General features: G+C 51.6%; 1 protein-coding gene across 1 annotated transcript in view; it reads right to left on the bottom strand.

The window, feature by feature from the left end:
• LOC117004462 (nuclear factor of activated T-cells, cytoplasmic 2-like) overlaps positions 1 to 24,878 on the bottom strand; it is a 72,054-nt gene that overhangs the window by 32,845 nt on the left and 14,331 nt on the right. The window contains exons 4-6 of the mRNA XM_033075238.1: positions 16,380 to 16,582; positions 13,759 to 13,931; positions 2,053 to 2,193 (exon numbers count right to left, since the gene is read on the bottom strand). Of these exons, the coding sequence (XP_032931129.1) occupies positions 2,053 to 2,193; positions 13,759 to 13,931; positions 16,380 to 16,582 (517 nt within the window). The remainder of the gene's footprint in view (positions 1 to 2,052; positions 2,194 to 13,758; positions 13,932 to 16,379; positions 16,583 to 24,878) is intronic.

Consider the following 24,878-nt stretch of genomic DNA (forward strand, 5'->3'; position numbering starts at 1 on the left):
ATCCAGCATCACTGCTAGCACAGACAGGGCTGTGAGCTGCTAAAATGAAACTCTAAGCAAACCAAGCTTCCCCTGTGAGCTTGCTGCATCTTCCTGCCTTGACAAAGGTGTGATTGTTTCACAGGCTCTGGAAGAGACCCAGCTTGCTGCAGCTGGGCTGGGGCAGAGCTGGGCTGCCATCCACCCCCAGAACGCTGCTTGTGGCTTCCCCTGCCCCCGAGCAGCTCATCAGCACTTTCTGCAGGGCTGTGCAGGGCAGGGCAGCATGGGTGAGCTGCTCCCCCTCCCACCCAGCACTGCTGGATCCTCACTGGGGCTGCACAGCTGGGCTCTCTGCTCGGGCTCCTGCAGCCCAAGGCAGTGGAAACCATGAACAGACAGCCCAGAGGTATTTGGGATTGTCTACAGGGAGCCTGAAAGTCTGAGGTGCACCAGATCCTGATTTTCAGGCGGGACACTCATCAGGCACAAAGCAATTCTAGGTTTGCTGCACTCAGCCCATTCATGTCCAGCTCAGCTGGACTCAGCTCAGCTGGGCTCAGCCCATCTGCAGGCCCAGCTCAGCTTCTTAACCTTCCTCACCTTAGGATACACCTATTCAATCAAGCAATCTTCATTTAAAAGCACTTCAGGACACCTCTGTCCTGAATTATGGCACTCCCAGAGAAGCAGTCAGCAGAGACCCCCCTGCAAACCACACAGGCTTCTGATTCAGCCCAAGGATTTGCCTCTGGACCTCCCATCCTCTAAATTGCCCTTCTGCCAATCATTAATTCAGAGTCCAGCAGACTGAGGCTGCCTGCAGAGGGAGGGGGAGGCAGGATATGGAACACCAGCAGCAAATCCCTGCTCCAGACTGGGCACTGCCTCTGGGATAAGTCCTGTCTCTCCCAACAGGAGGGAAAAAAAAGAGGAAAAAAAAATCCTGCAGTTTCCCCAGCAGGGAAGAAAAGCTTTAGATTTAGTGTGGAAAATGTTGTTGCCCTTTTTACTTTCTAACATCTCTTCCAGGCAGAGCCCTCTCTGCTCTCCTATGGAAACAGGGGCAGGGTGTTGGGGATGTTTCCTCGAAATGGCACCAGGAGCTCCCTCTGCTCTCAGTGCATCATCTCCTGGAGCTGCTCAGAGCATTCTTGGGACAGGTAGCACTGCAGGCTGCCAAGAGTTACCGTGTACCATGGTGGAACAGTGGCAGCACAGTGGGAAGGAATTAATCCATGGGCTTGAAAGGAAACAGAGCGTGCCAAAAGAATTGCTGTGACTGCACAGGCTCCTCTGACCCTCCCCAGAGCTCCCATCCCTGCAGGAGCTGCCTGCCTTGCTGCTGCTGTGCCAGGAGCTGGACCCACAGCATGCTTTGTTCCCTGTGTCACCAGCTGGGATGTACAGGGATGTACATTCATTTTTGGCTCAATTCTCACTTTTTTCCAATGGCATTTTACCCCATGCTGCTCACTTGGGCCATGCAATCTCTCAAACTCCTTGCAAGTCTCTGGATAGATCACTTAAAATGCCTCAGTTCACTGACAGAAAACTTCCAAGCACCAAATGTTCTTAAGAGCACAAAGGGAGCACAAAGTTTACAACAAAAAATATGGAAGGAGAAGGGATGGATTCTTGTATTTCATTATGCATATAAAAATAATTTTATGTAAAAAGACACATTATGTATGGTTTTTTCACCATTGATTTCTAAAGGGAAGAAAACACAATCTTTGCCTGTAGTTCACATCAATAAAAAAAATTCATTTCAATGATGATTTCTCCATTCACTAAACATGAGATTAAACAAGCACAGAGGAACATGGAGTGCTCATCTCCTTTCCTTGATAACAAACCCTGTCCCTGCTGATTCCCAGCCTGGATTCCTGTGAAGCAGCACCACAAACAGCTGCTCCCAGCTCCAACTTTACTCACATGGCTTTATTCACATGAGCCTGCATGGCACTCCTCCCTTGAGTGGAGTTAATCATGAGCACAGATCTTACGATGGGATTTGGCACTCCAGATGTGCCTTAGCCCTCAGGGAGGGTTAGGAAACACCTGCCTTACCTGATGTTTTCTCTGTGAACACCACCTTGGACTCTGCTGTGAAGTTCTGTCCAGTGAGGATCATCTGCTGTCCCCCATAAACCAGGCAACTGTCAATGTCTTGTCTTTCAACCATTGGAAGCTCATGAGCAGACCTTTGGGCTGTGGACAAATTGCAAACATGAATGAAACCAGCTCTGTTTTACCAGGACTTTCCAAATCTTCCCAGAACTATCCACAGATTGATCTTGTCATCGTTACCATCCGCTGACTGCCAAAGCAGCTTCTCCAAGGTGCTAAATTTAGGTCTGAGAGGGAAAAATAAACTTACTCAAGGCATTTTATTTGGAAACATTCAGGAGTTGGCTGCAGTGGCTCAGCTGTGCTGGCCCTGCTCCTTGTCCTTGAGAAAGGACAGCTTGGATGAATGAGCTGAAACTTGCCCATGCCTGTTTCCAAGCCAACGGCCAAATTTTCAAGTGCAGGCACACTGCAGCCTTAGAGCCCAAAAATTCCACCTGCACAGAGGATTCCACTGAATAACACTGAATTCCTTCAGAGGGGGAAAAAAATGAACCTCTCCTCCAAAATCCCACAGGACAGGGGTGGCTCCATCTCCATGCCATGTGTGGCACCTGGGCTCGCAGGAGGGGCAGCCACGAAGCCCCAGCTGGGATCAGGAGGGGCCACAGCAGGACTGCTGCAGCCCAGGGTGTTTCCAAGCACGTTCTGCAGAAATTCTGAACATCCCTGAGGAGCAGGGCCTCGTGCCACAGGCTCAGTCTGATATAAAAGGCAGGGGAAAGAAGGGTCGGGTGGGATGCAGATGGACCTGGACGTCATCAAGGCTTTCTAAGGTCTTTGCTGGTCTTGGACACAAATTTGGACATGACTTTAGCAAGTTATTCTCTCTTTCCCCAGCCAGAGAACCAGGACAGCCCCATCTCCTCTGATCCCATAAACCAGCCATTTGCATGGTCAGGAAAGCTTTGGGGACCCTGCTCACCATCCCACCTGTTTGCTATCCAGAGCAGGAGCTGAGGAAAGTGAGGATGTGAGAACTGTTCCCTGCAACACAGACAGCTGGAAAATATCAGGAGCTTCCCTGTGGCCAGACCAGGTGGGCAGCAGCTTGTGGCTGGTGAGCTGTGAGTTCATGACCTGCACTCCAACTCCTCCACATCCATCCAGCCCAACTGGAAAGGCCTCCAGAGGATCCTGCTCATCTCTTCCCCAGCTGCCTTGGCTGGGTTTTAGCTCTCCCTGACAGAGACCCTGAGCACTTGTGTCTTCACTGAACGTGCTGGGGCTGAGCCAGGGCTGAGAAATGTGAGGCTGGATGTCAGAGCAGCCCTGACTCACACCCAGGCAGGCTGTGACCTGACCTGGCACTGCTCTGCAGCCCTCACAGCTCCCTCGGCACCTGGAGAGAATGCTGCAGTGTCTGCTGAGAAACTCAAGCATTGAACCTTTCACAGCAGCTTTTTAGCTCTGCTGGACCCTTCAGTCAGAGACAGAGATTTTGCTCTCATTAAAGAACAGAGGGAATTCAATAGCTGTAACTTTCTTATGCCATTTGAGAGGCAGTTTTGAAATCCATTTAAAACTACCTCAGGACTCACTGTTCTTTTAAAGTATAGAACATCTGGGCTAACATACTGCCAGTTAAAAACAGAGATTCAGATTATTTTCAAAGAAGCTGATAATTTCACATGGCTGTGGGATTAATTTCTTTCCCAAAATACTAACATTTCTGATGAGTTCCTAATTGGATTTATCAAAGATAAGATCTGTAACCTCAAAGGTTTAAGAAGAAACAGCAATCATCAAAAAGCATGGCTACAACAGTCAAGAGAAAACATTTAAGTATTTAAGCATTGCCCTGGACACTCTCTATCCCTATTCAATCGCCAAATTTCACATCCAAAACATCCTAAATCATCCAAATTCCAGATTAACCAACATCTCCTTCCAGCTGCACGGTGCTAGCAGAGAGCTTGGGACCTGCCATCCCAGACCAGTGGTTTCCAAGGCTCCTTTGGAAGGACAAATTTTACCTGGAAGTGACCCTGACTCATCCCAATTGCATTTTGGGTGGCTGTGGGCACCCCCGGAGCTGTGCTTGCCCTGAGACAAGAGTGCAAACCTGCAGTGCCCCAGCTGAGCTGCAGAGAGATCCCAGCTGAGCTCCCCAGTGACCCCACCACACTCCAGGGCTCCCCTGCCCTGTTCCACCTCAATTCTCCTCCTCCCTCTGGGTGGTTTGAAATCCTTTTCTAATAATAAAAACCCCAGCCACTTTTCATTTTCCAAGGTCTCTTTTTTCTCACCCCAGCATGTAAAGAGGCTTCACCCCCTTCCCCATTTCCCCCAGTACAGAGGTTCAAGGTTCAGTGTGGAGCTGCCTCAATAGGATTATTTTTTTTCCTCTGCAAGAAATATTAATTGCTAATAAATCCCCTTCCTCTAAGGCTCATGATGGGTGCACTGCATGCAATAATTTCACACTATTCCTTCTCTTCCCCCAGGGGTTGGCACTTCATAAAGTGACCTACAGCTACTGGAGTTTATGAGCTTTGAATAAACAAAACCCTGTTGATTTAACCAGTTGGGGTGTTTACTTTCAATAGCAACAGTTACTGACATGAGGCAGCAAAGCAAATGCTATAGAAATACTCACACTTGGCCTGGAGCAGTGTGTCAACCTATTAACAGGGGACATTATTTTTCTATTTTATTTGACTGTTTGCAAATCAAGATGTCATGGGTTCGTGGTGCCAAGAAATACAATGCATGCAGAGCCACAGGACAGAAAGGGAGCCCCTGTCTGAGGGGGCTCAGCCTGCAGGGAGCAGCCCCTGCTGCCCAGAGCCCACCCAGGTCCCCTGACCCTCCCTGGCCAGGGCTCCAGCCCCTCCCTGGGAGCTGAGGATGCCTTCAGTCCCAGCAGGAACAGCTCACACGGGATGCAAAGTGACCCTGAGGGGCTGTGCCAGGCAGGCAGAGGTGGCTCCTGCTTCCACCTGCCCACAGTGTCCTCACCTCTCCTTCTGCCCCTTGGCTTTCAGGGGAAAAAAGGTATTTGGAGAAAACTGATTACCTGCAGAAGTCTGTTACAGCTCAGGTTTCCCCAATGAGAGTGTCACCAGTGCTGCTGGGAGGTGACAAGGGACAATCTCAGCTGGAGCACCCTGGTCTGGTGAGGGGGTGGCACTGGATGAGTGTCCAAGGGACAATGAGCTTCAGGGTCCCTCCAAGCCAAGCCATTCAATAATTCTGTGATGGACTCCAGCTCTCTGCACTCTCAGGTCACTCCAGCTCTGAACTCTCAGGTCACTCCAGCTCTGAACTCTCAGGTCATTCCAGCTCTCTCTGCACTCTCAGGTCACTCCAGCTCTGAACTCTCAGGTCACTCCAGCTCTCTCTGCACTCTCAGGTCACTCCAGCTCTGAACTCTCAGGTCATTCCAGCTCTCTCTGAACTCTCAGGTCACTCCAGCTCTGAACTCTCAGGTCACTCCAGCTCTCTCTGCACTCTCAGGTCACTCCAGCTCTCTCTGAACTCTCAGGTCACTCCAGCTCTGCACTCTCAGGTCACTCCAGCTCTCTGCACTCTCAGGTCACTCCAGCTCTCTCTGCACTCCCAGGTCACTCCAGCTCTGAACTCTCAGGTCACTCCAGCTCTCTCTGCACTCTCAGGTCACTCCAGCTCTCTGCACTCTCAGGTCACTCCAGCTCTCTCTGAACTCTCAGGTCACTCCAGCTCTGCACTGTCAGGTCACTCCAGCTCTCTCTGCACTCTCAGGTCACTCCAGCTCTCTGAACTCTCAGGTCACTCCAGCTCTGAACTCTCAGGTCACTCCAGCTCTGAACTCTCAGGTTCTCAGTGCTGACAGTGAGGCACAGAGGGATTCCATCCCTGTGCTAAGATCCTCCTGAGCAGCAGCAGCAGGGCTGAGGCTCACAGGCAGCTCAGTGAGGACAAAGCCACTGCTGCCTCTGAGCAGGTAAACCAAATAAACCAAAATGTGGCTGTGTAAGAGGGATGGGGTCAAATCCCTGAACACCTCTGTCCCTGCCCTGCCCAGAGCAGCCCCAGTTCATCCCAGCTTGCTGGAAGCCTTTGAGCTGGGACTCACCACCCCTGACATTGCTTTCCAAACCTCCAAAGGTTCTTGATCCAGCCAGTGGCTCCTGCTGGGTTTGAGAAGAGCAGATAGAGCAGGATGTGTGCTGCTAAAAACCCCCTGACCCCTGGAAGCAACAGCAGAGATGTAATTTGTTATGGGATTAATTCTTCCACCTCAGTGCAAACCTCAATGAGCCAAAGAAAATATTTCACTGCTGCTGTCACACTGGGTTTATTTACCACGAGCTGCCTGTGGTAGGATTGATAGGAGCAGAGCTGCTGTGCTCAACACTTCTCCAATTCATTCATGTTCGAGAGACTTTGATCCCCTCCATCACTGCCTGGGGCATCCTGAGCTCTGCAGTGGCAGGAAAGACAAAGGCTGGGCAGGACCAAGGGCTGGAGACATCTCCAGCACCAGGGAGACATCAGCAAGACACCCCAGAGAGAAGCAAGTTTCTGATCAGAGGGATGGGATAATTTACCTCCTGGTAGGAGTATGGAGCAGTGGAAGACTTATGAACCAAGCAAATAAAGCTAATTTCCAGCCCTCGTGGGGAAACCTTGAAAATGTGGTCTAAACAGTCTGAAAAGAAGAACACAGTGTGACTGACAACAGTTTCTAATTTGCTGCCAGCAAGACTTAATCAGCAGTTTGTGCAGAGCCATCCAAGCAAAAAGCACCAAAAATAGAGAGCTTTTCTGCACCTCCTCCTCTGCAGATGATTGATGATGTCCTGGCAGAGGAGCAGTGACAGGCAGCCGTGGCAGCAGTGTCAGATAAGTGTGATCCTGTCTGTGAAGTGCAGCCAGCCCAGCAGGGCAGGCTGTGATGGATGACAGGAGAGCCAGGGCTTTGCTGCTCTGTCACTCAGCCCTGGGGCTGCTCAGCATTCCCTCCAGCCCCTCCTGGAGGATCTGCTCAGCCCAAATTCTGCACTCCTGGCCCTGTGTGCTGGGCTGGGCTTTGCTTTCAGGAGGTGAGCAGGAGCTGAGCCCAAGGCATCCCCTCTGCTCTCACTCCCACTTTAAACACTGAAATATTCTGGGTGCACACTCAAAGTGGCAAATGTTGTCAGAATTAGCTTTTACATCCTGTGCTTCAAGAGAGAGAAAATTCTTTAAAGAGAGCACCAGTTTTCTGTCAGCTGCACTTGCAGCCAATGGTGTGACTGCCTTGAATTGAAATGAAAAGGGAAAAAATCATTTAATTCAACTGGAAACCATGGTACTCCCATAATAATCATGGCTGTGGTTAAACTTGCAAATAGGTATCTCCCAAGGGCAAAGGGAGCATTTGTTTCTGCTTTTCTATCTGAATAAAGCAGGGCTCCTTGTTGCCTGCTGCTGTGTTCCAAGCAGCACAACTCCCAGCTGAGGAAAAGCAAGCGCTGCCTTGCCAAGACAACATTCTTTTACATGACTAGCTCTTTCCTCTGCAGTTATTAATGTGTCACAAATCATAGGCTCGGATTGTCTAATATTATGGGAAAATCTACTAGAAGGAGAGAAAAATAAAGGAAACTTCCAGGGAAATTGATTAAAGGGAAATAAGAAATTTGACCCAATTTAATGGAACAAAATACAGTCAATAATAGAAACTATTTAAATTCCTCTAGATGGACACACGGTTCTTTAGCAATAAGTTTTGTTTGTTTTGCTTTTTTACCACCTCGGAACATCTATTATAAGAACAAGATTTTAGTCTCCTTCTCTCGTGCCAAATGCAATTTAAGTTTGCATTTTAAGAGACTCAGGGTCAGCAAACACGGATTCCACAGAGCAAGAGCTGTGACAGCCCTTGGGAAGGTTTAACAGGATTCATTAGAATAAAAACTGGGGCACAGTGGAGGACACTCACACTCAGGCATTTGCATGGAGCAGTTTTGGCTTGCTGGCAGCATGGAGCAGAACAAGCTGCCCTGGATTCCATCCTGCTCCTCCTCTGCTCCAGGATACCTCAGCCCAGGAGTGCAAACACAACTGCAGAGGTTGGGGCACCCACATTAACCCCATCTCTTGGAGAGGCAGCACGGTGCCAGCAATTCCTGTGACACCAGAGACCAGCCAGTCCCTGAGAAACGAGCTCCAGCTCTTGGTGAGAGGCAAAGGAACAGAACTGAGCTTCCAGAAATTGTCCTCATGGCTCAAAAACAATGATCTGTGAGTGTTAAACTCTCCAGGGCTGATTTTCCAAGCTGGGTGCTTGAGGGGACACCCAGTCCTGCCCTGCAATGCCACCAGCAGCTCTGTCACAGCCAGAACTCCCCCAGCAGCAGCTGCTCCTGCCCAGAGCATCCCAAAGCAGGGATGGACACATAGCAGGGAGGGACACACAGCAGAGATGGACACCTGGACAGGACACACAGCAGGGATGGACACACAGCAGGGATGGACACTGGACAGGACACACAGCAGGGATGGACACTGGACACACAGCAGGGATGGGCACTGGACACACAGCAGGGAGGGACACTGGACACACAGCAGGGATGGGCACACAGCAGGGATGGACACTGGACACACAGCAGGGATGGACACACAGCAGGGATGGACACCTGGACACACAGCAGGGATGGACAACTGGACACACAGCAGAGATGGACACTGGACACACAGCAGGGATGGACACTGGACACACAGCAGGGATGGACACACAGCAGAGAGGGACACTGGACACACAGCAGGGATGGACACACAGCAGGGATGGACACCTGGACACACAGCAGGGATGGACACACAGCAGGGATGGACACCTGGACACACAGCAGGGATGGACACACAGCAGGGAGGGACACTGGACACACAGCAGGGATGGACACCTGGACACACAGCAGGGAGGGACACTGGACAGGACACACAGCAGGGATGGACACACAGCAGGGATGGACACCTGGACACACAGCAAGGAGGGACACTGGACACACAGCAGGGATGGACACTGGACACACAGCACAGATGGACACTGGACACACAGCAGGGATGGACACCTGGACACACAGCAGGGATGGACACACAGCAGGAGGGACACACAGCAGGGATGGAAACTGCACACACAGCAGGGAGGGGACAGCGAGCCAGGCCAGCAGGACACAGGCTCTGCACGCCACTCATCTCCCTGGCAGGTTCCTGACTCAGCATGGGCCAGGAGAAAGGATTTTGGGGTTTTCACACCTTTCAGCACACACCTATGAGACAGTGATTTCCCAGGGATTTCCTCACCTTCCCAGCACACACCTACAAAGAATGGCTTGCCATAGCTCACTGAGCAATGGCCTGTTGCTAAATTATCAGAGGGATTTCAAATGCCTTTGGCTCCTCAGTGGCTTGAGGATGAATCAACAGGCAGCAGGAGAAAAAAGCTGCTGGACTGTGCAGGCTTGGCTGGCTCTGAGGTGCATTTTAAGGCACAAGTGATCATTTAACAACACATCAGCCCCTGGTCCTCCCACACTGCCTGGGGAGGAACTGGCTCCGGATGATTCTCTGAACCTGTGAAATCCCCTCCGAAAATCTGTCAAGTGCTGAGTGTGACACAGATGAGGTGGAACGGAGCAGCCCTCTGAAAAGCAGCTGGTTCACAGCTCCTGCTTCACTGCAGCTGATGATCTGCTGACACTGCTGGGATTTCCTTGGGATCAGCTTCTGGGGGGAGCTCTGGGATGCTCTGCTGGGAGCAGCAGTGCTCAGGGCAGCCCTGGGGAGGGAAATGGATCCTGGAGCTGCTGCTCACCAGGGCGAAACCACAGGGACATCATTCCTGCTGCCACACAGGAGGGATCCTGGGGATTTGGGTTCTCAGGTGGCCAGGTGAAAAAACACCCAAACAAACCAGAAAACAAAGGGGGATAGTGAATCCCAGCAGCACAGACAGTGGGGCAAGAAGAAAACATCCCCCAGCCTAAATCCTGCTTCTTGGCAGGGCACTGAGCTTCCCTGGGCACTGAGCTGAGCCTCCCTGGGCACTGAGCTGAGCTTCCCTGGGCTCTGAGCTGAGCTTCCCTGGGGCACTGAGCTGAGCTTCCCTGGGCTCTGAGCTGAGCTTCCCTGGGCACAGAGCTGAGCTTCCCTGGGCACTGAGCTGAGCTTCCCTGGGCTCTGAGCTTCCCTGGGCACTGAGCTGAGCTTCCCTGGGCACTGAGCTGAGCTTCCCTGGGCACTGAGCTGAGCTTCCCTGGGGCTCTGAGCTGAGCTTCCCTGGGCTCTGAGCTGAGCTTCCCTGGGCACTGAGCTTCCCTGGGCTCTGAGCTGAGCTTCCCTGGGCACTGAGCTTCCCTGGGCTCTGAGCTGAGCTTCCCTGGGCACTGAGCTTCCCTGGGGCTCTGAGCTGAGCTTCCCTGGGCACTGAGCTGAGCTTCCCTGGGCACTGAGCTTCCCTGGGCTCTGAGCTGAGCTTCCCTGGGCACTGAGCTTCCCTGGGGCTCTGAGCTGAGCTTCCCTGGGCACTGAGCTGAGCTTCCCTAGGCACTGAGCTTCCCTGGGCACTGAGCTGAGCTTCCCTGGGCACTGAGCTTCCCTGGGCTCTGAGCTGAGCTTCCCTGGGCACTGAGCTTCCCTGGGCTCTGAGCTGAGCTTCCCTGGGCACTGAGCTGAGCTTCCCTGGGCTCTGAGCTTCCCTGGGCTCTGAGCTGAGCTTCCCTGGGCACTGAGCTTCCCTGGGCTCTGAGCTGAGCTTCCCTGGGCACTGAGCTTCCCTGGGGCTCTGAGCTGAGCTTCCCTGGGCACTGAGCTGAGCTTCCCTGGGCACTGAGCTTCCCTGGGCTCTGAGCTGAGCTTCCCTGGGCACTGAGCTTCCCTGGGCTCTGAGCTGAGCTTCCCTGGGGCACTGAGCTGAGCTTCCCTGGGCTCTGCAGGGGCTGCATTGTCTGGGACAGGCTGAGCTTGGTCACCACCTCTAGTGAGATTTGGGCTGCGTTGCTGATGCTGAGCCCACTGATGGTTTTTTATTGTCTTCCCAGAACCGGGCTGAGATCAGGAAGTGCTACTGAAATGCAAAAAAAAAAAGTGCTAAATATGCAACATACCCACTGAATGGCAGAGTAATTGTTACTCCAGATCATTTCATACCCTGCTTCCTTGAGCTCAGAACAGCACAGTGCTTATATCTCTCCAAACTGCCTGTATATCTAATTCCAAAAATAAAACTTTCTTATTTTATTTCCTTGGGGATCAAATACTTTTCTTTTTTTCCTTTTGGGAGCTCTGCTGTCATCTATGCAGCCAACATTTTCATACTTAAATTATAAAAAAAGCCCCACTAACAATAAGCCACTTATGCTGGTATCTCCACTCTTGGCTTTTTTATGCCCCTAAGACTCCTCAAAGCAAAGACATCTCAGAATAAATGCCTCAACATCTTAAGCAAGGCTCTGCCACAGCAGTCACTGCACAGGCAAATTAGGTGTGTGCACACAGTTCAGAAAAATGTGATTTATTCTGCAAGCCATGCCTGGATTTCTGCTGAAATGCAGCGATGGGCACAAACACAACGTGCCATTGTGGAGGGGCCCAGAAATGCCTGGCTGACTCATGCCTGCTTTTCCTGAGGAGAATTTGAGTAGGTGGGGGGTGATGTGTGGGGCTCCCTGCAGGATCCAGGGCCGGCTCCTCCTGCCCACAGCGTGTGGGAGTCACACCTGGAGTCTCCCCAGCCCAGGACTCCTCACTGAGCGCTTCCTTTAGCAAATGGACCTTTGTTTCAGCGGGGACACGCTTGGGGTGGAGGCCACTATTGTTCCAGCCCCAGAGAATGGCACAATTTCCTATGGACAGAGGTGGTGGCTGCTCCCACTGCTGTCCCTTCCCCATCACAGTGCCCAGAGACTTCACCCAGCTGTGGAATGATCTCTGCCAGGAGAGCATCCAGAGCCATCACCCTCTCCCTTGCCTTGGTTATTCGTTTGTACTGCTTTTTTAAAAGCTGCCATCGATAATTCACTGCCAGTTTGGTTTCCCACCCAGAGCTGGCTCCTCTCATTCTCAGCAGTTGTATTTAAATGAAGTGTGCATCTCAGTGAATACAGCTCACACACCAGAGGCTCAATGGCTTTCTTCACACAACTCATGGCAAGACAGGTTCTGCTAAAGGGGTGACTCATTCAGCAGAGGAAAACTGCTCATTACATATTTGTGAAATCCCCAAACCACCAAAAAGGCGCCATCTAACAACAAAAAGCATCACAGGATGCACAGGAAGCATAAAGTGGGCAGAGCCCTTCCAGAAATGACTGTGACACGGGGGCCCTCATCAGAGGCCTCTCTTTCTCAGGATCCAGTCAGTTAAAACGAGTGGGAGGTACAGGTTCTGAGCTCACGCATTTATGGGATCTGCGCTTCAGAAATCAAAACTGCCAGTTTTCTTCTGTCCCTCAGGGGAATACCAGAACAACCTGTGCTTTCCCTGCTTCAGCCTCCTGAGCTCTGCACCTCTGGGCACTGACAGAGAGAAAAAACAATGACCAGAACATCCCTGAGCCTCAGAATCAGAGCTGTCCCTCCATTCCAGCTCCATCCTCCTGCCACAGCTCACAGCAGAGGGCTCTGGTCACTCCTTGGGCACACAGGACTGGCCACAGTGCTCAGAGCTGGCCCAGCCTGAACTCAGAACTCCAGCTCGTGGGGGGCAAGTTCTGATTGTGCCTCCACCCGAGATAAAGCCAGGAATGCAGACAGCCTGCACACTTCACCACCAGGGACAGTGCAGGTGTGTCCCTACACACCCACTGCCCCGAGGAAACACCCGAGAGCCAGCAGCACCCAGCAGCAGCACAATAATAAATAAACTCTGCAGAATAAATAAATAAACTTTGCAGAAGCCCCCAGACTTGGAGCTTGCTGTGATGCCTTAAGTTTTAGCTTTTCTATTTTCCAGATTCTCTGCTGGTGTGTAACTCTGAAACTTCACACGGGGTGCTGGTAAGTTCTCTTCACATGGTGCTTGGACACAACAACCCCTTCCCAGCTGGAGGATCAAGGACAACCAACCCAAAAAGCACAAACAACAGTGAAGGGAAGGGGAAAAGCCAAGGGGTTGAGACTTCATGACCTGGAGCTGTAATTGGACAGTTCACCCCAATGTGTACATGGACCAAAACCTGTCAGGGTGTAAAAACTCACGGCCAGGATCCATCCCTGTAAAAACTCACGGCCAGGACCCATCCTTGCAAAAACTCACAGCCAGGACCCATCCTTGCAAAAACTCATGGCCAGGACCCATCCTTGCAAAAACTCACAGCCAGGACCCATCCTTGCAAAAACTCACGGCCAGGACCCATCCTTGAAAAAACTCACGGCCAGGACCCATCCTTGAAAAAACTCACAGCCAGGACCCATCCTTGTAAAAACTCATGGCCAGGACCCATCCTGGGTGCAGCCCTGCCCAGGCTCTTGCACTGCCCAAGCTGCACCCTTTCAATAAACACCTTCTGTACTCTTTCAGCTGCCTGCTCTGTGCCTCTCAGTGCACCAGCTCCCCTCACAACCCCCAACCCTTGAAGAGCCCCCAAACTCCATCCAGGACAGGCACGAGCGGCGCTCAGCGCGCGGCTGGCGCAGCACCCAGGGTGTGCCAGCCCAGGAGCGCAGTGCCAGGGTACTCACAGCACTCGATGGGGTTGGAGGCTGCCTGCAGGGACACGACCCTGCCGCTGGGCTCGGGGATGTGCACGCGGAACACCAGGCGCACCCGCGTGTTCTTGCGGCCGATGTCGGTCTCGCCCTTGCGCAGCTCGATGTCCGCGTTGCGCAGCTTCAGGATCCCCGCGCAGTCGATGCTGCAGTGACAGACACACACACAGAGCCCCCAGATCACACCTCTGCCAGCCAGCTTGGTGTCAATCTCTGCCTCAGAGCAGCTCTGGGTGCTTGTTCATTCAGCATCCAGATATTCCTGTTCCAGCGGCCCCAGACTGCAGCACATGGGGGTGCGGCTGCACCTCTCCCCTTAGTCTGCACCTCTCCCCACACTCTGCACCTCTCCCCTTAGTCTGGACCTTTCCCCCTGCTCCTGCACCTCTCCCCCTGCTCCTGGACCTCTTCCTATGCTCTGGACCTTTTCCCCTGCTCCTGCATCTCTCCCCCTGCTGCTGCACCTCTCCCCTCACTTTGGACCTCTCCTCTCACTCTGCACCTCTCCTCCTGCTGCTGCACCTCTCCCCACTGCTGCTGCACCTCTCCCCACTGCTGCTGCACATCTCCCCCTGCTCCTGGACTTCTCCCCATGCTGCTGGTCTTCTCCCCACACTCTGGACCTCTCCCCTCACTCTGCACCTCTCCCCCTGCTCCTGCGCCTCTCCCCTCACTCTGGACTTCTCCCACTGCTGCTGGACCTCTCCCCATGCTGCTGGTCTTCTCCCCACACTCTGGACCTCTCCCCATGCTTCTGCACCTCTTCCCATGCTGCTGCACTTCTCCCCACTGCTGCTGCACCTCTCCCCTCACTCTGCACCTCTCCTCCTGCTGCTGCACCTCTCCCCCTGCTCCTGCACCTCTCCCCATGCTGCTGCACTTCTCCCCACTGCTGCTGCACCTCTCCCCACACTCTGGACCTCTCCCCCTGCTGCTGCACATCTCCCCCTGCTCCTGGACCTCTCCCCACGCTCTGGTGACAGCAGGAGCTGCTCTCCAAGCACTCAAACCTCAAATCTTGTTCCCCCCAGTAGTGCAGAGCCCACTCCAGCAGGAGCCTGCAGCAGCAGCTCTGCCAGCAGCCCAGCTGCCAGGGACTGCACAGCAGCCCTTCCCTGGCCTGGGCAGGGCAGGGCAGCTCTGGGGAACCGCAGCAGCTGAGCTGGTGGCAGAATCCCCACTCCTGCACCATCCAGGGATGAGGAATCCAGCTCCAAAGCAGGAGCCACGCTGCTCTCTCCTCCTTTTGCACAGGGTGGGTGCTGCTGCTGCAGCTGGGCTCTGCAGCTGGCCAGGTCACTGTGCCACCCTCCAAAGCCCTGGGACATTGTCCCCAGGCAAGGCAAGAGCCTGGCAGAGCAGATATTCCTCCTCCCATTCACTGTGTCCCTGCACAAAGGGGGTGCAGGGAGCAGGATGGGGCTGAGCAGCAATGAAAGGATTAGGGTTGCTTAAATCAGCACTGCAATTTAATATTTGGTGTAAGTGCAGGTTTACAGAGTCCAGTGGAACCTTTCAAACGTGCCTGTGTTAGGAAAATGTGACAATTATTTGTCAAACTCAGCAGCAGTTCTGAGAGCAGGCAGTGAGCACTGCTATTAAACAGGCACTGCCAGCCCATTTTGATATCAGCTCTGAAATCACATCATTTCTCTTCCTTTGATATGAATTAAAATCACATTTGGGGAGGTATAACCCCCAAGCTGCCTCCTACACCCACACTGCTCCTTGCCCTTGCATATGTGCAGGGGTTTATGATTCCAGGGTTCCTTGTTAGGAATGAGGTATGTTTTCTAAAAAAATATGAAGAAAGAATGTGGATTTTGTGATGAAGTAGGGGGGCTTAAAAACATAACTGCTCTGCCAATTTTGTCAGGATCCTCTGAAGGATGGAGATACAGCTCTTCCCTCTGCAGAGCAATCACTCTCATGCCTGGCACACGTTCAAGGCTGAAGTTTTCAGACTGGTGCCCACTTCATCCCTCTGCCTCCATAAAACTGCAAGGAGTAATACAGACAAGATGTGCCTGTACTTGCTTTTCTGTTAACCTATTACAGGAGGAGATTTCACAGCCAGAGCACTTGGCTGAGTTCAGGAGAGATGTTTTGTGTTCCAGTAAGTGTTGTAAAACACATCCCACACCTTTCCTCTGCCTGCTGCCCTGCTCCCCACTGAGTCCCTGCAGCACAAGGACTTGAGATTCGAGTTTGCTTCTGCTGAGTGCACTGCAAACCCCTTGTGACTGTAAGGATGATGGATTATTAGTGATAATAATGGATGCCCCATCCCTGGAAGTGTCCAAGGCCAGGTTGGGACAGTGGGAGGTGACCCTGCCATGGCAGGGGTGGCACTGGGTGAGCTTTTCCAACCCAAACCATTCTGGGACTACAGCAGAGGCACTGCAGGAAGTGGAATACAGAGAAGTGCCTGCATGGTCACCTGCTGGATGGGAGCTCTCCCAGCACTTTAACCCAGGTGCTTTAGCTGGTTTATAAAAAGGGGTTCCCTCCAGAGCATCACTGCTCTTCAAATGGCTCCTTCCCAAAGACCCTCAATGCCAGCTCAACCTGCTGATAAAAATAAAGCTGCTTACGTTGCCTTCATGTTGTTTTTGGGCTCCAGGGGGATCTCCAGCACTTTGGTGTTGCCGATGATCTTCTCGTAGCTGGTGGTGGTGACGGTCTTGCCCGTGATGCGATGGACCTGGTAGAAGGCGTGGGGCTTCAGGATCCTCTCATCTGCTGTGCCAATGAAGATCTGCAGGCCCAGGGGCTTGTTCTCCATGTACCCATGCAGCTGGCAAGACAGTAAAACCCTGCCATCACACACTGGGCCTGCAAGGCCCTCAGGAAACCAAGGTGGGCAGAAATGTCAAGATAAATGTGGGTATCTGGTGCTGATCACTGCTCTGTGAAACTCATCCTTGCCTTGGTTGTGTTCACCTTCAGCCATTCCTCCTGCACTAATTAAAACATCACCTGTACAGGCAGAGGTGGCATTTTGAACAGCACAAGGATGGCTTAGCTGACTTTACAGCTGGGGTTTCTAGGCCTCAAGGACACAGATTATTCTGTTTTGGTTTTTTTTGGGTTTTTTTTTGTTTTTTTTTAATAAACACTATTTGCTGCAAGGGAACCAGAATGCCTCCATAGACCAGGAGACAAGGAAATTTCTCCTTCTTTATTAACGTTCAAAATTACAAATCAAACCATTCTAAATTTCTCACATAACCAAAAATGAGAACCAGACATTTATCTACCGCATAGCCAGGGATGGAGCTGAAAGGGAACTTTATGGTCTGAGACATGCTGAATTTGTTTTCAATTACTCTGTCCACATACAAAACCTTGATGAAGCCATACAAAGCAAATAGCACTGGAAGATCAGAGAAAAGGAAGATTAAGCTAATGGTATTCATGGCCAAACCAGGGTTTTTTATCTTTTTTTTTTTTACCAGTCAGCAGGAGGTATCCTTGCACAGAAGGATTAATTCCCCCCTGGAAGGGACCACATGCAGCATCAATGCAGTGCTGGCAGCCTTCCTCCAGCATGGCAAATGGAAGGAGACACTCCCTCTCAGAGCCATCACTGCTCATCCAGAATATTTTGGATGCTCACAAAGACAGGGGCTGTGCCCCAGAGACCCTCCAAGCCAAGGCACGAGTGAGCAGCCTCTGCTGGCACCAGGAATTTCTCCACTGCACACCAGGCTCTAGGCTGGGCTTGTGCAAGAGCAAACTGCAGAGCCCAGCCCAGGCACAGCCCAGACACTGCCATTCCTCACCAGAATTCTGGAGATGGGGAGCAGGGCAGGGGGACAGCAGGCTCTGGGCAAGCCTGCAGCTGGCTCTGGGAGCCAGGGGAGAGCAGGGACATGGGCTCAGAGCACCAGGGCTGCCACTGGAGACACAGGAGTGTGACACAGCATGGCCAGGAGTGTGACACACAGCATGGCCAGGAGTGTGACAAACAAACACAGCCAGGAGTGTGACAAACAAACACAGCACAGCCAGGAGTGTGACACACACAGCACAGCCAGGAGTGTGACACACACAGCACAGCCAGGACTGTGACACACAAACACAGCACAGCCAAGAGTGTGACACACACAGCACAGCACAGCCAGGAGTGTGACAAACAAACACAGCACAGCCAGGAGTGTGACAAACAAACACAGCACAGCACAGCCAGGAGTGTGACAAACAAACACAGCACAGCCAAGAGTGTGACACACACAGCACAGCCAGGAGTGTGACACACAAACACAGCACAGCCAGGAGTGTGACAAACAGCATGGCCAGGAGTGTGACAAACACAGCACAGCCAGGAGTGTGACAAACAAACACAGCACAGGCAGGAGTGTGACAAACAAACACAGCACAGCCAGGAGTGTGACACACAAACACAGCCAGGAGTGTGACACACACAGCACAGCCAGGAGTGTGACACACACAGCACAGCCAGGAGTGTGACAAACAAACACAGCACAGCCATGGGCACATTCAGAGTTGGTAGCACCTACAGGAGAGGGCAGGTAACAGAAAATCACAGCTCTGCTGGGAACAGGCACTGATGGAGGAATCAGCCCCTGCTGATCCACAGCCCAGACCCACAGAAACTCACCCTAAGTATGGGACTTTCAAATCTAACATTTCCTGGCCTTCAGTGCAAAGCCATTGTATCACCCAAGCCATCCTGTCCTCACAAGGGCGAGGGGGAAGAGCAGTTTTTATGTTCTGGGTGTTTATTGTCATGCCTGACAGGGTAATGCTTTGTGCATCCAGCAATGATCCTTTGGGCAGGAGGGGTTATTACAGCCACTGCAAAGCAGCTTTTGCTCTCCCCTCTGCCCTGGCAGAACAAAATCCCAGAGTTATGGGTGGGAGACTGAAATGGAGGAAAACAGATCATAAATTACAAAAGGAAATCTGCCCCCAGTGAGCACAGTCAGTAGCAGCTGTAACAGAACTGGCTACACACACAGGGTTTGATACTGGCCACCTTTAAAAGTAATTTTAACTGGGGTTTGCTCATGTCCCAAGACAAAACTGTTCAAGGTTGTCCAATAATGTGCAGGTCTGTGGGTGTGTGTTGTATAACAGACTAAAGAAGAGAGGAATTGATTCCCTGTTCATATGGCAATGTCTGTATTATCTGTATAAAACACTCAGTAAAAAGCCTCCTGATCCTCCACAGAACCAGTTTTTAAATCAGTTCTTTGGTCAGTGGAAGAAAATTACTTTTTTTTGGTAATTTATGGTGTTATGGCAATGCTGTGGGATGACATCACTGTAAAATCAGAATAGCATTATAAAGTGCAGATAGAAAGAGAAAAAATATATGTCAAAAAGTGACCCCATTTAAAAGGGTTTATCCTTGAGCTAATTAATTACATTTTCAGGGCTAATATAAGATCATTTACCATAAGCATTTCCATCTACCTTTCACTTGCTATGAACACAGCAGGATGAGTGAAAATCAAAAAAATGGAGATGAACATCTCACAGAAACACTCCAGGAGCTTTAGGGTCAGAGTTTTACACTCATCCTCCCCACAGCTCTGGCCATGTCCCACAAGTTCTCTCTTGCACCAGGGAACAGTGATGCTCAGCTGCTTTTTTACAGAGAAAATCCACGGTGAGCTGGAGTGAAAGAACACATCAAAGCCATGCTTCAGAGCTAGATCTCCTCTTGAAACTGCACTGCTAAAGATTGTCACTCACCAGTGCCAGGCAGCTGCTTTAATATTTAACCAAAGCACCAAGCTTTTCTTTGGAGAAGCAAAGGAGGAATAAATTTGACCCTTAAACAAACTTTGAGAAGTGAAGATTTTAAATGCTTTTTAAAATACTAGCTTTGATTTTTTTTTCCCTCCTGTAGCAACAACCAAGCTGCTGTAAAATCTCTGTTTCAGTGTTGTTCTCCTGCTCATCAGAGCTGCCCCCCCCAAACCCTGCCAGGGGAGCAGCAGCCCCACACACAGGTGTGCCTCCACTCTTTCTCACTTTTCTTTCCACGAAGAAAACAAAATCATCTAGATTTCAGTTTCAAGACAGCGAGCATCAAGAAAGATTTATGAATGCAGAACTCTGGGAGGAAATATTTTTGTGTATTATAAGGTGACCTATTCACAATAAAACTCCCCCAAACTGTATACAGGTCGAGCTGGAAAAAACCCAACTCCTTTGAGTCACATTTGCCACAAGGGGAAAGAGAAGCCAGACATGATGTGTACCTTTCCATACTCTATTTTGGGACTTTAAGATCCTATTTCTTTCAGTTGAAAGATTTTTCTTAAACTTTGCTTTTGCCTAACTCTTACAATATTAACACAGCCAGACATGGGCTGGTCTGTGACCTGAGGAAATGCAAAGCACTTTGGCAGATAAACAAATAACATCATTCAGAAAACAAGGAGACTTTTCTTGTTTGGGTTGCTGCTATGATTGGGTTCCTGAACAAGATGGAAATGTGTGGCACGATTAAAAGCATCATCCCACCTCTGCAGAAAGCAAATCCATCCTGCACTCCATCCCTGGATCAATACCAGTCAAATTTGGGAAAGGGGGGGATTTGATGTCATTGCAGGAAGGCACCTGTGGAATTCTGCATGCAAAAAATGAGCAGATGTGCCCTCAGCTGCTGGGTCTGTTCAGTTCCACACCCAACACCAGCCTGGGATGGGGCTGGCACTGCAGCCATGGGGAGCACACATGGGGAGCACACATCAGGCACAGGGAGCACACATCAGGCATGGGGAGCACACATCAGGCACAGGGAGCACACATCAGGCACAGGGAGCACACATGGGGAGCACACACCAGGCACAGGGAGCACACATCAGGCACAGGGAGCACACATCAGGCACAGGGAGCACACATCAGGCACAGGGAGCACACATCAGGCACAGGGAGCACACATCAGCCATGGGGAGCACACATCAGGCACAGGGAGCACACATCAGGCACAGGGAGCACACATCAGGCACAGGGAGCACACATCAGCCATGGGGAGCACACATCAGGCACAGGGAGCACACATCAGCCATGGGAAGCACACATCAGCCATGGGGAGCACACATCAGCCATGGGGAGCACACATCAGGCACAGGGAGCACACATCAGGCACAGAGAGCACACATCAGCCATGGGGAGCACACATCAGGCACAGGGAGCACACATCAGGCACAGGGAGCACACATCAGCCATGGGGAGCACACATCAGGCACGGGGAGCACACATCAGGCACAGGGAGCACACATCAGCCATGGGGAGCACACATCAGGCACAGGGAGCACACATCAGCCATGGGGAGCACACATCAGCCATGGGGAGCACACATCAGGCACAGGGAGCACACATCAGCCATGGGGAGCACACATCAGCCATGGGGAGCACACATCAGGCACAGGGAGCACACATCAGGCACAGGGAGCACACATCAGGCATGGGGAGCACACATCAGCCATGGGGAGCACACATCAGGCACAGGGAGCACACATCAGCCATGGGGAGCACACATCAGGCACAGGAGCACACATCAGGCACAGGGAGCACACATCAGGCACAGGGAGCACACATCAGCCATGGGGAGCACACATCAGGCACAGGGAGCACACATCAGCCATGGGGAGCACACATCAGGCACAGGGAGCACACATCAGCCATGGGGAGCACACATCAGGCACAGGGAGCACACATCAGCCATGGGGAGCACACATCAGGCACAGGGAGCACACATCAGGCACAGGGAGCACACATCAGGCACAGGGAGCACACATCAGGCACAGAGAGCACACATCAGGCACAGGGAGCACACATCAGACACAGGGAGCACACATCAGGCACAGGGAGCACACATCAGGCACAGGGAGCACACATCAGGCACAGGGAGCACACATCAGGCACAGGGAGCACACATCAGGCACAGGGAGCACACATCAGCCATGGGGAGCACACATCAGGCACAGGGAGCACACATCAGCCATGGGGAGCACACATCAGCCATGGGGAGCACACATCAGGCACAGGGAGCACACATCAGCCATGGGGAGCACACATCAGGCACAGGGAGCACACATCAGGCACAGGGAGCACACATCAGGCACAGGGAGCACTGTTCTGCTGCTGCTCTGCTCCTAAACTCCTCTCAGACTGAGAGCCCAGCTCCCAGCACACAGCACTTCAAGCCAGAGTTGTTCATTCCCTTCTCAACCATTCTGATTCCATTCCAAACCCAGTGCTGAGACATCCCAAACCCTGCACCCCAGCAGCTGGCTGGGGGGATGTGAACCACAGGCTCACCTTTGCTGTGCTGCACAAAGAGCAAATCTCTGCAAAACACTGCTTAATTGTGCTAAAATCAAGGGACAAATTAACAGCAGTCAGAAAGCCAGGCAAATTCTTTAAAGATTCTCTAGGTCACCTACAGGTACAACATATCTATACAGGGGAAACTCAGAGCAACGTTTGGAATTTAGATCTTTCAATCTGGGATATGCTTTCTTGAATTTAAATATTATTATGGTTTATGTAGACTAGCATTAGCATTATTAGAACAGAATTGGCATTATTAGCAGGAAAAGGAGAGATTAGTGGGAAATAAATAAGGCATCATTTTTTGTTCTTAGCAGTGCCCATCCCAGCACTGCCCCCATCCCAGCCCTGTGCCCATCCCAGCACTGCCCCTGTCCCAGCCCTGCCCTCCGTGCCTCTCTGACCCTCTGAGAGGATGTTCTGAGCCAACAGCCCCGTTTCTGTCCCCCCTTCCTGCTGCAGCCTCGGGTTTGCTCATTCATCCCCACCGTTAATAGCTGCTGACTGCAGCGATGTCAAGGAATTTTTTTTGGGGGAGGTCTTTGCTCAACAATGCTGGTACGGAGATGGAAAATGTCACTGCATTGTCTCAGGGAGAGTGGCATATCAATAACTGTCAGGAATTTAACAAAGACCTCGAACAGCCACTGTATCATGTAGCAGCTCCTCTGCCTGCTCCAGTTAGAGCTGACATTGAGCAACAAAGCTGAATCTTCTCACATGTTTTTGTTCAAGTTAATGTACTTGGGACACTGCAAAAGAACGCAAACCAGAAGGAAATCTTTGCCTTGGTTCCTTTTGCTCCCTACCAAAGCTGTCTAAAAAGGCTCTGAAGACAATCCTTTGAACATCTGATTCTGCTAAATTACTTTTTATGATACTCAATTTTAAGTGTTTCTTATTTTGGTGACAGTTTTGTCAAAGTTCCAAGGGTTGAATCTCACTTGCTCTGCTGTTCCTTGCAGCAAATGACAACCAGACTCCCAGTGTCTTACTGGGATTTCTGCCTTCAGATGGGGTTAGTGCAGGTCTGGAGAGTCAGGGTTTGCTCCTGACTGACCTCACAGCACAGGGTGAGCAAGTTGTTTCCTCTCTGGCCTTCAGTTTCCCTGCCCCTGTGAAGAGCTGATCCTGTTTTAAGGGTGCTTTGGCTATCTCAGATGACAGTTTTAAATAAGAGGCACAATGCATCTGTGCAGAGCAATGTACAGAGGAGGATTTGGAGATCTCATTCTCACAGCTGGCTCAGAAAAACAACTGTGCCACTAAAGCACTTCCATGCACATCATGACAAGAGCTAAACCTCCCCAGCACGACAGAACTCGCTGTGCCACGAGGAGATCAGAGGGTGAAAATGGGATGATTTTGACAGAATCACACTGGGGGAGTTCCTCAGCACGGGGATCTGGCACCAGTTAGCAAAGCTGGGCCCTTGCCAGCTGTCAGAGGCACTGTGGAACCAGCTGGAGCAGAGCAGGGTGGCAAAGCAGGGCTTGTCTAAAACCTCCCCTTCCTCTGCCACACTCAGCTCATCCTTCCCCAGGAGCATCCCCCTGTGCACCCAGGTGTGGCACAACCATGACAGCAGCCAGGGTGACGAGGGGCAAGAGGTGGCAGCACCAAGAGCGTCCTGGAGATGAATCCCAGCCCCAGATGATCGATTTGACAGCACTGAACCAAACCCCAGAGCTGAGCTCTGTGCCAGGGCTTAGTGCAAGGTGGCTTTGGGGAACAGGAACCCCCCTCAGGCACTGGACAAGGCACTGATGTCAGCCACATCTTGAAAATAGCTTGGCCAAAAAGCATTTTTGTGAGAAAAAGATAAAAAGAAGAAATAGCATGGCTCAGGAACCTCTGTCCTCCCCAGTTTCTTTCATGCTGAAACCCTCTGGTGTGTGCCCACCCTGTGGGAGCTCCTGAGATACCCCAGCACACCCTGAGTGGGGTGAGTTCTGTGCTGGCAGTGCCCACATCTGGGACACACAGAAATTCCAGCTGTGCTTTACAGCACACTGAGCCCCCATGCACAGTCCTGCAGTGAGAACTTAGAGGAAAGAGGAACAAAATCCTGCATCTGCCTCATTCAGGAGTATTTCTAACCCACAAAACCTGCACAGGCATCCCCCTCAAACCAGCTGGTACACTCTGCTTCCCCTCACCTCTGCCAAAACTCCTCTCCATCAAAAGCAATGCATTCTGAATTAGGCTCAAAAGTTTCAGTGAGAGCTCTTCATTCACCTCTCTCTCAGAATTACAGCCATGCTTGCAGCACAGTGTGAGAGCTGCTGACCCACCCTTGCATTTGATGGCATGTTGGTCCTGAAGAGAATTTCCCAAATGCAGCTAAAATCTCTGATTTGGCTAATGCACATCAATCCCTGCAGCAGAAAATAAATGCACAGAGGAGAGCTCAAGCTCAAGAGGCCCCCACAACGATGGCATTGTGCAGACAAGCCCTGCAGGTAAATCAGGTGAGGAGGTGCAGGGGTTTGTCACCCATGAGCTGGGGACAAAGCCCAGCCCCAGAGCAGGGAGGTGACAGCCACCAGGGTGGCACAGAGATGTTGTGCAGCACCAGCCAGGTCCATTCCCTGCACAGGGCCTTGGGGAGGTGGGGAAAAGGATAAAATGAACTTCTGGGACGTGTCCTCAGTGCAAACCCACGCAGCAGCCCCGCGTGCGAGAGCGCGAATCTCCCCGGCGAGCTGGGATTTGGGGTTGAGTTTCCATCAAAGGCTCTGCTTTCACTAACACACCAATGAATTAGCTGAATGTTG

The sequence above is a fragment of the Catharus ustulatus genome, chromosome 17 (genome assembly GCF_009819885.2).
Source record: "Catharus ustulatus isolate bCatUst1 chromosome 17, bCatUst1.pri.v2, whole genome shotgun sequence".
In the NCBI taxonomy this organism is placed as follows: Eukaryota; Metazoa; Chordata; class Aves; order Passeriformes; family Turdidae; genus Catharus; species Catharus ustulatus.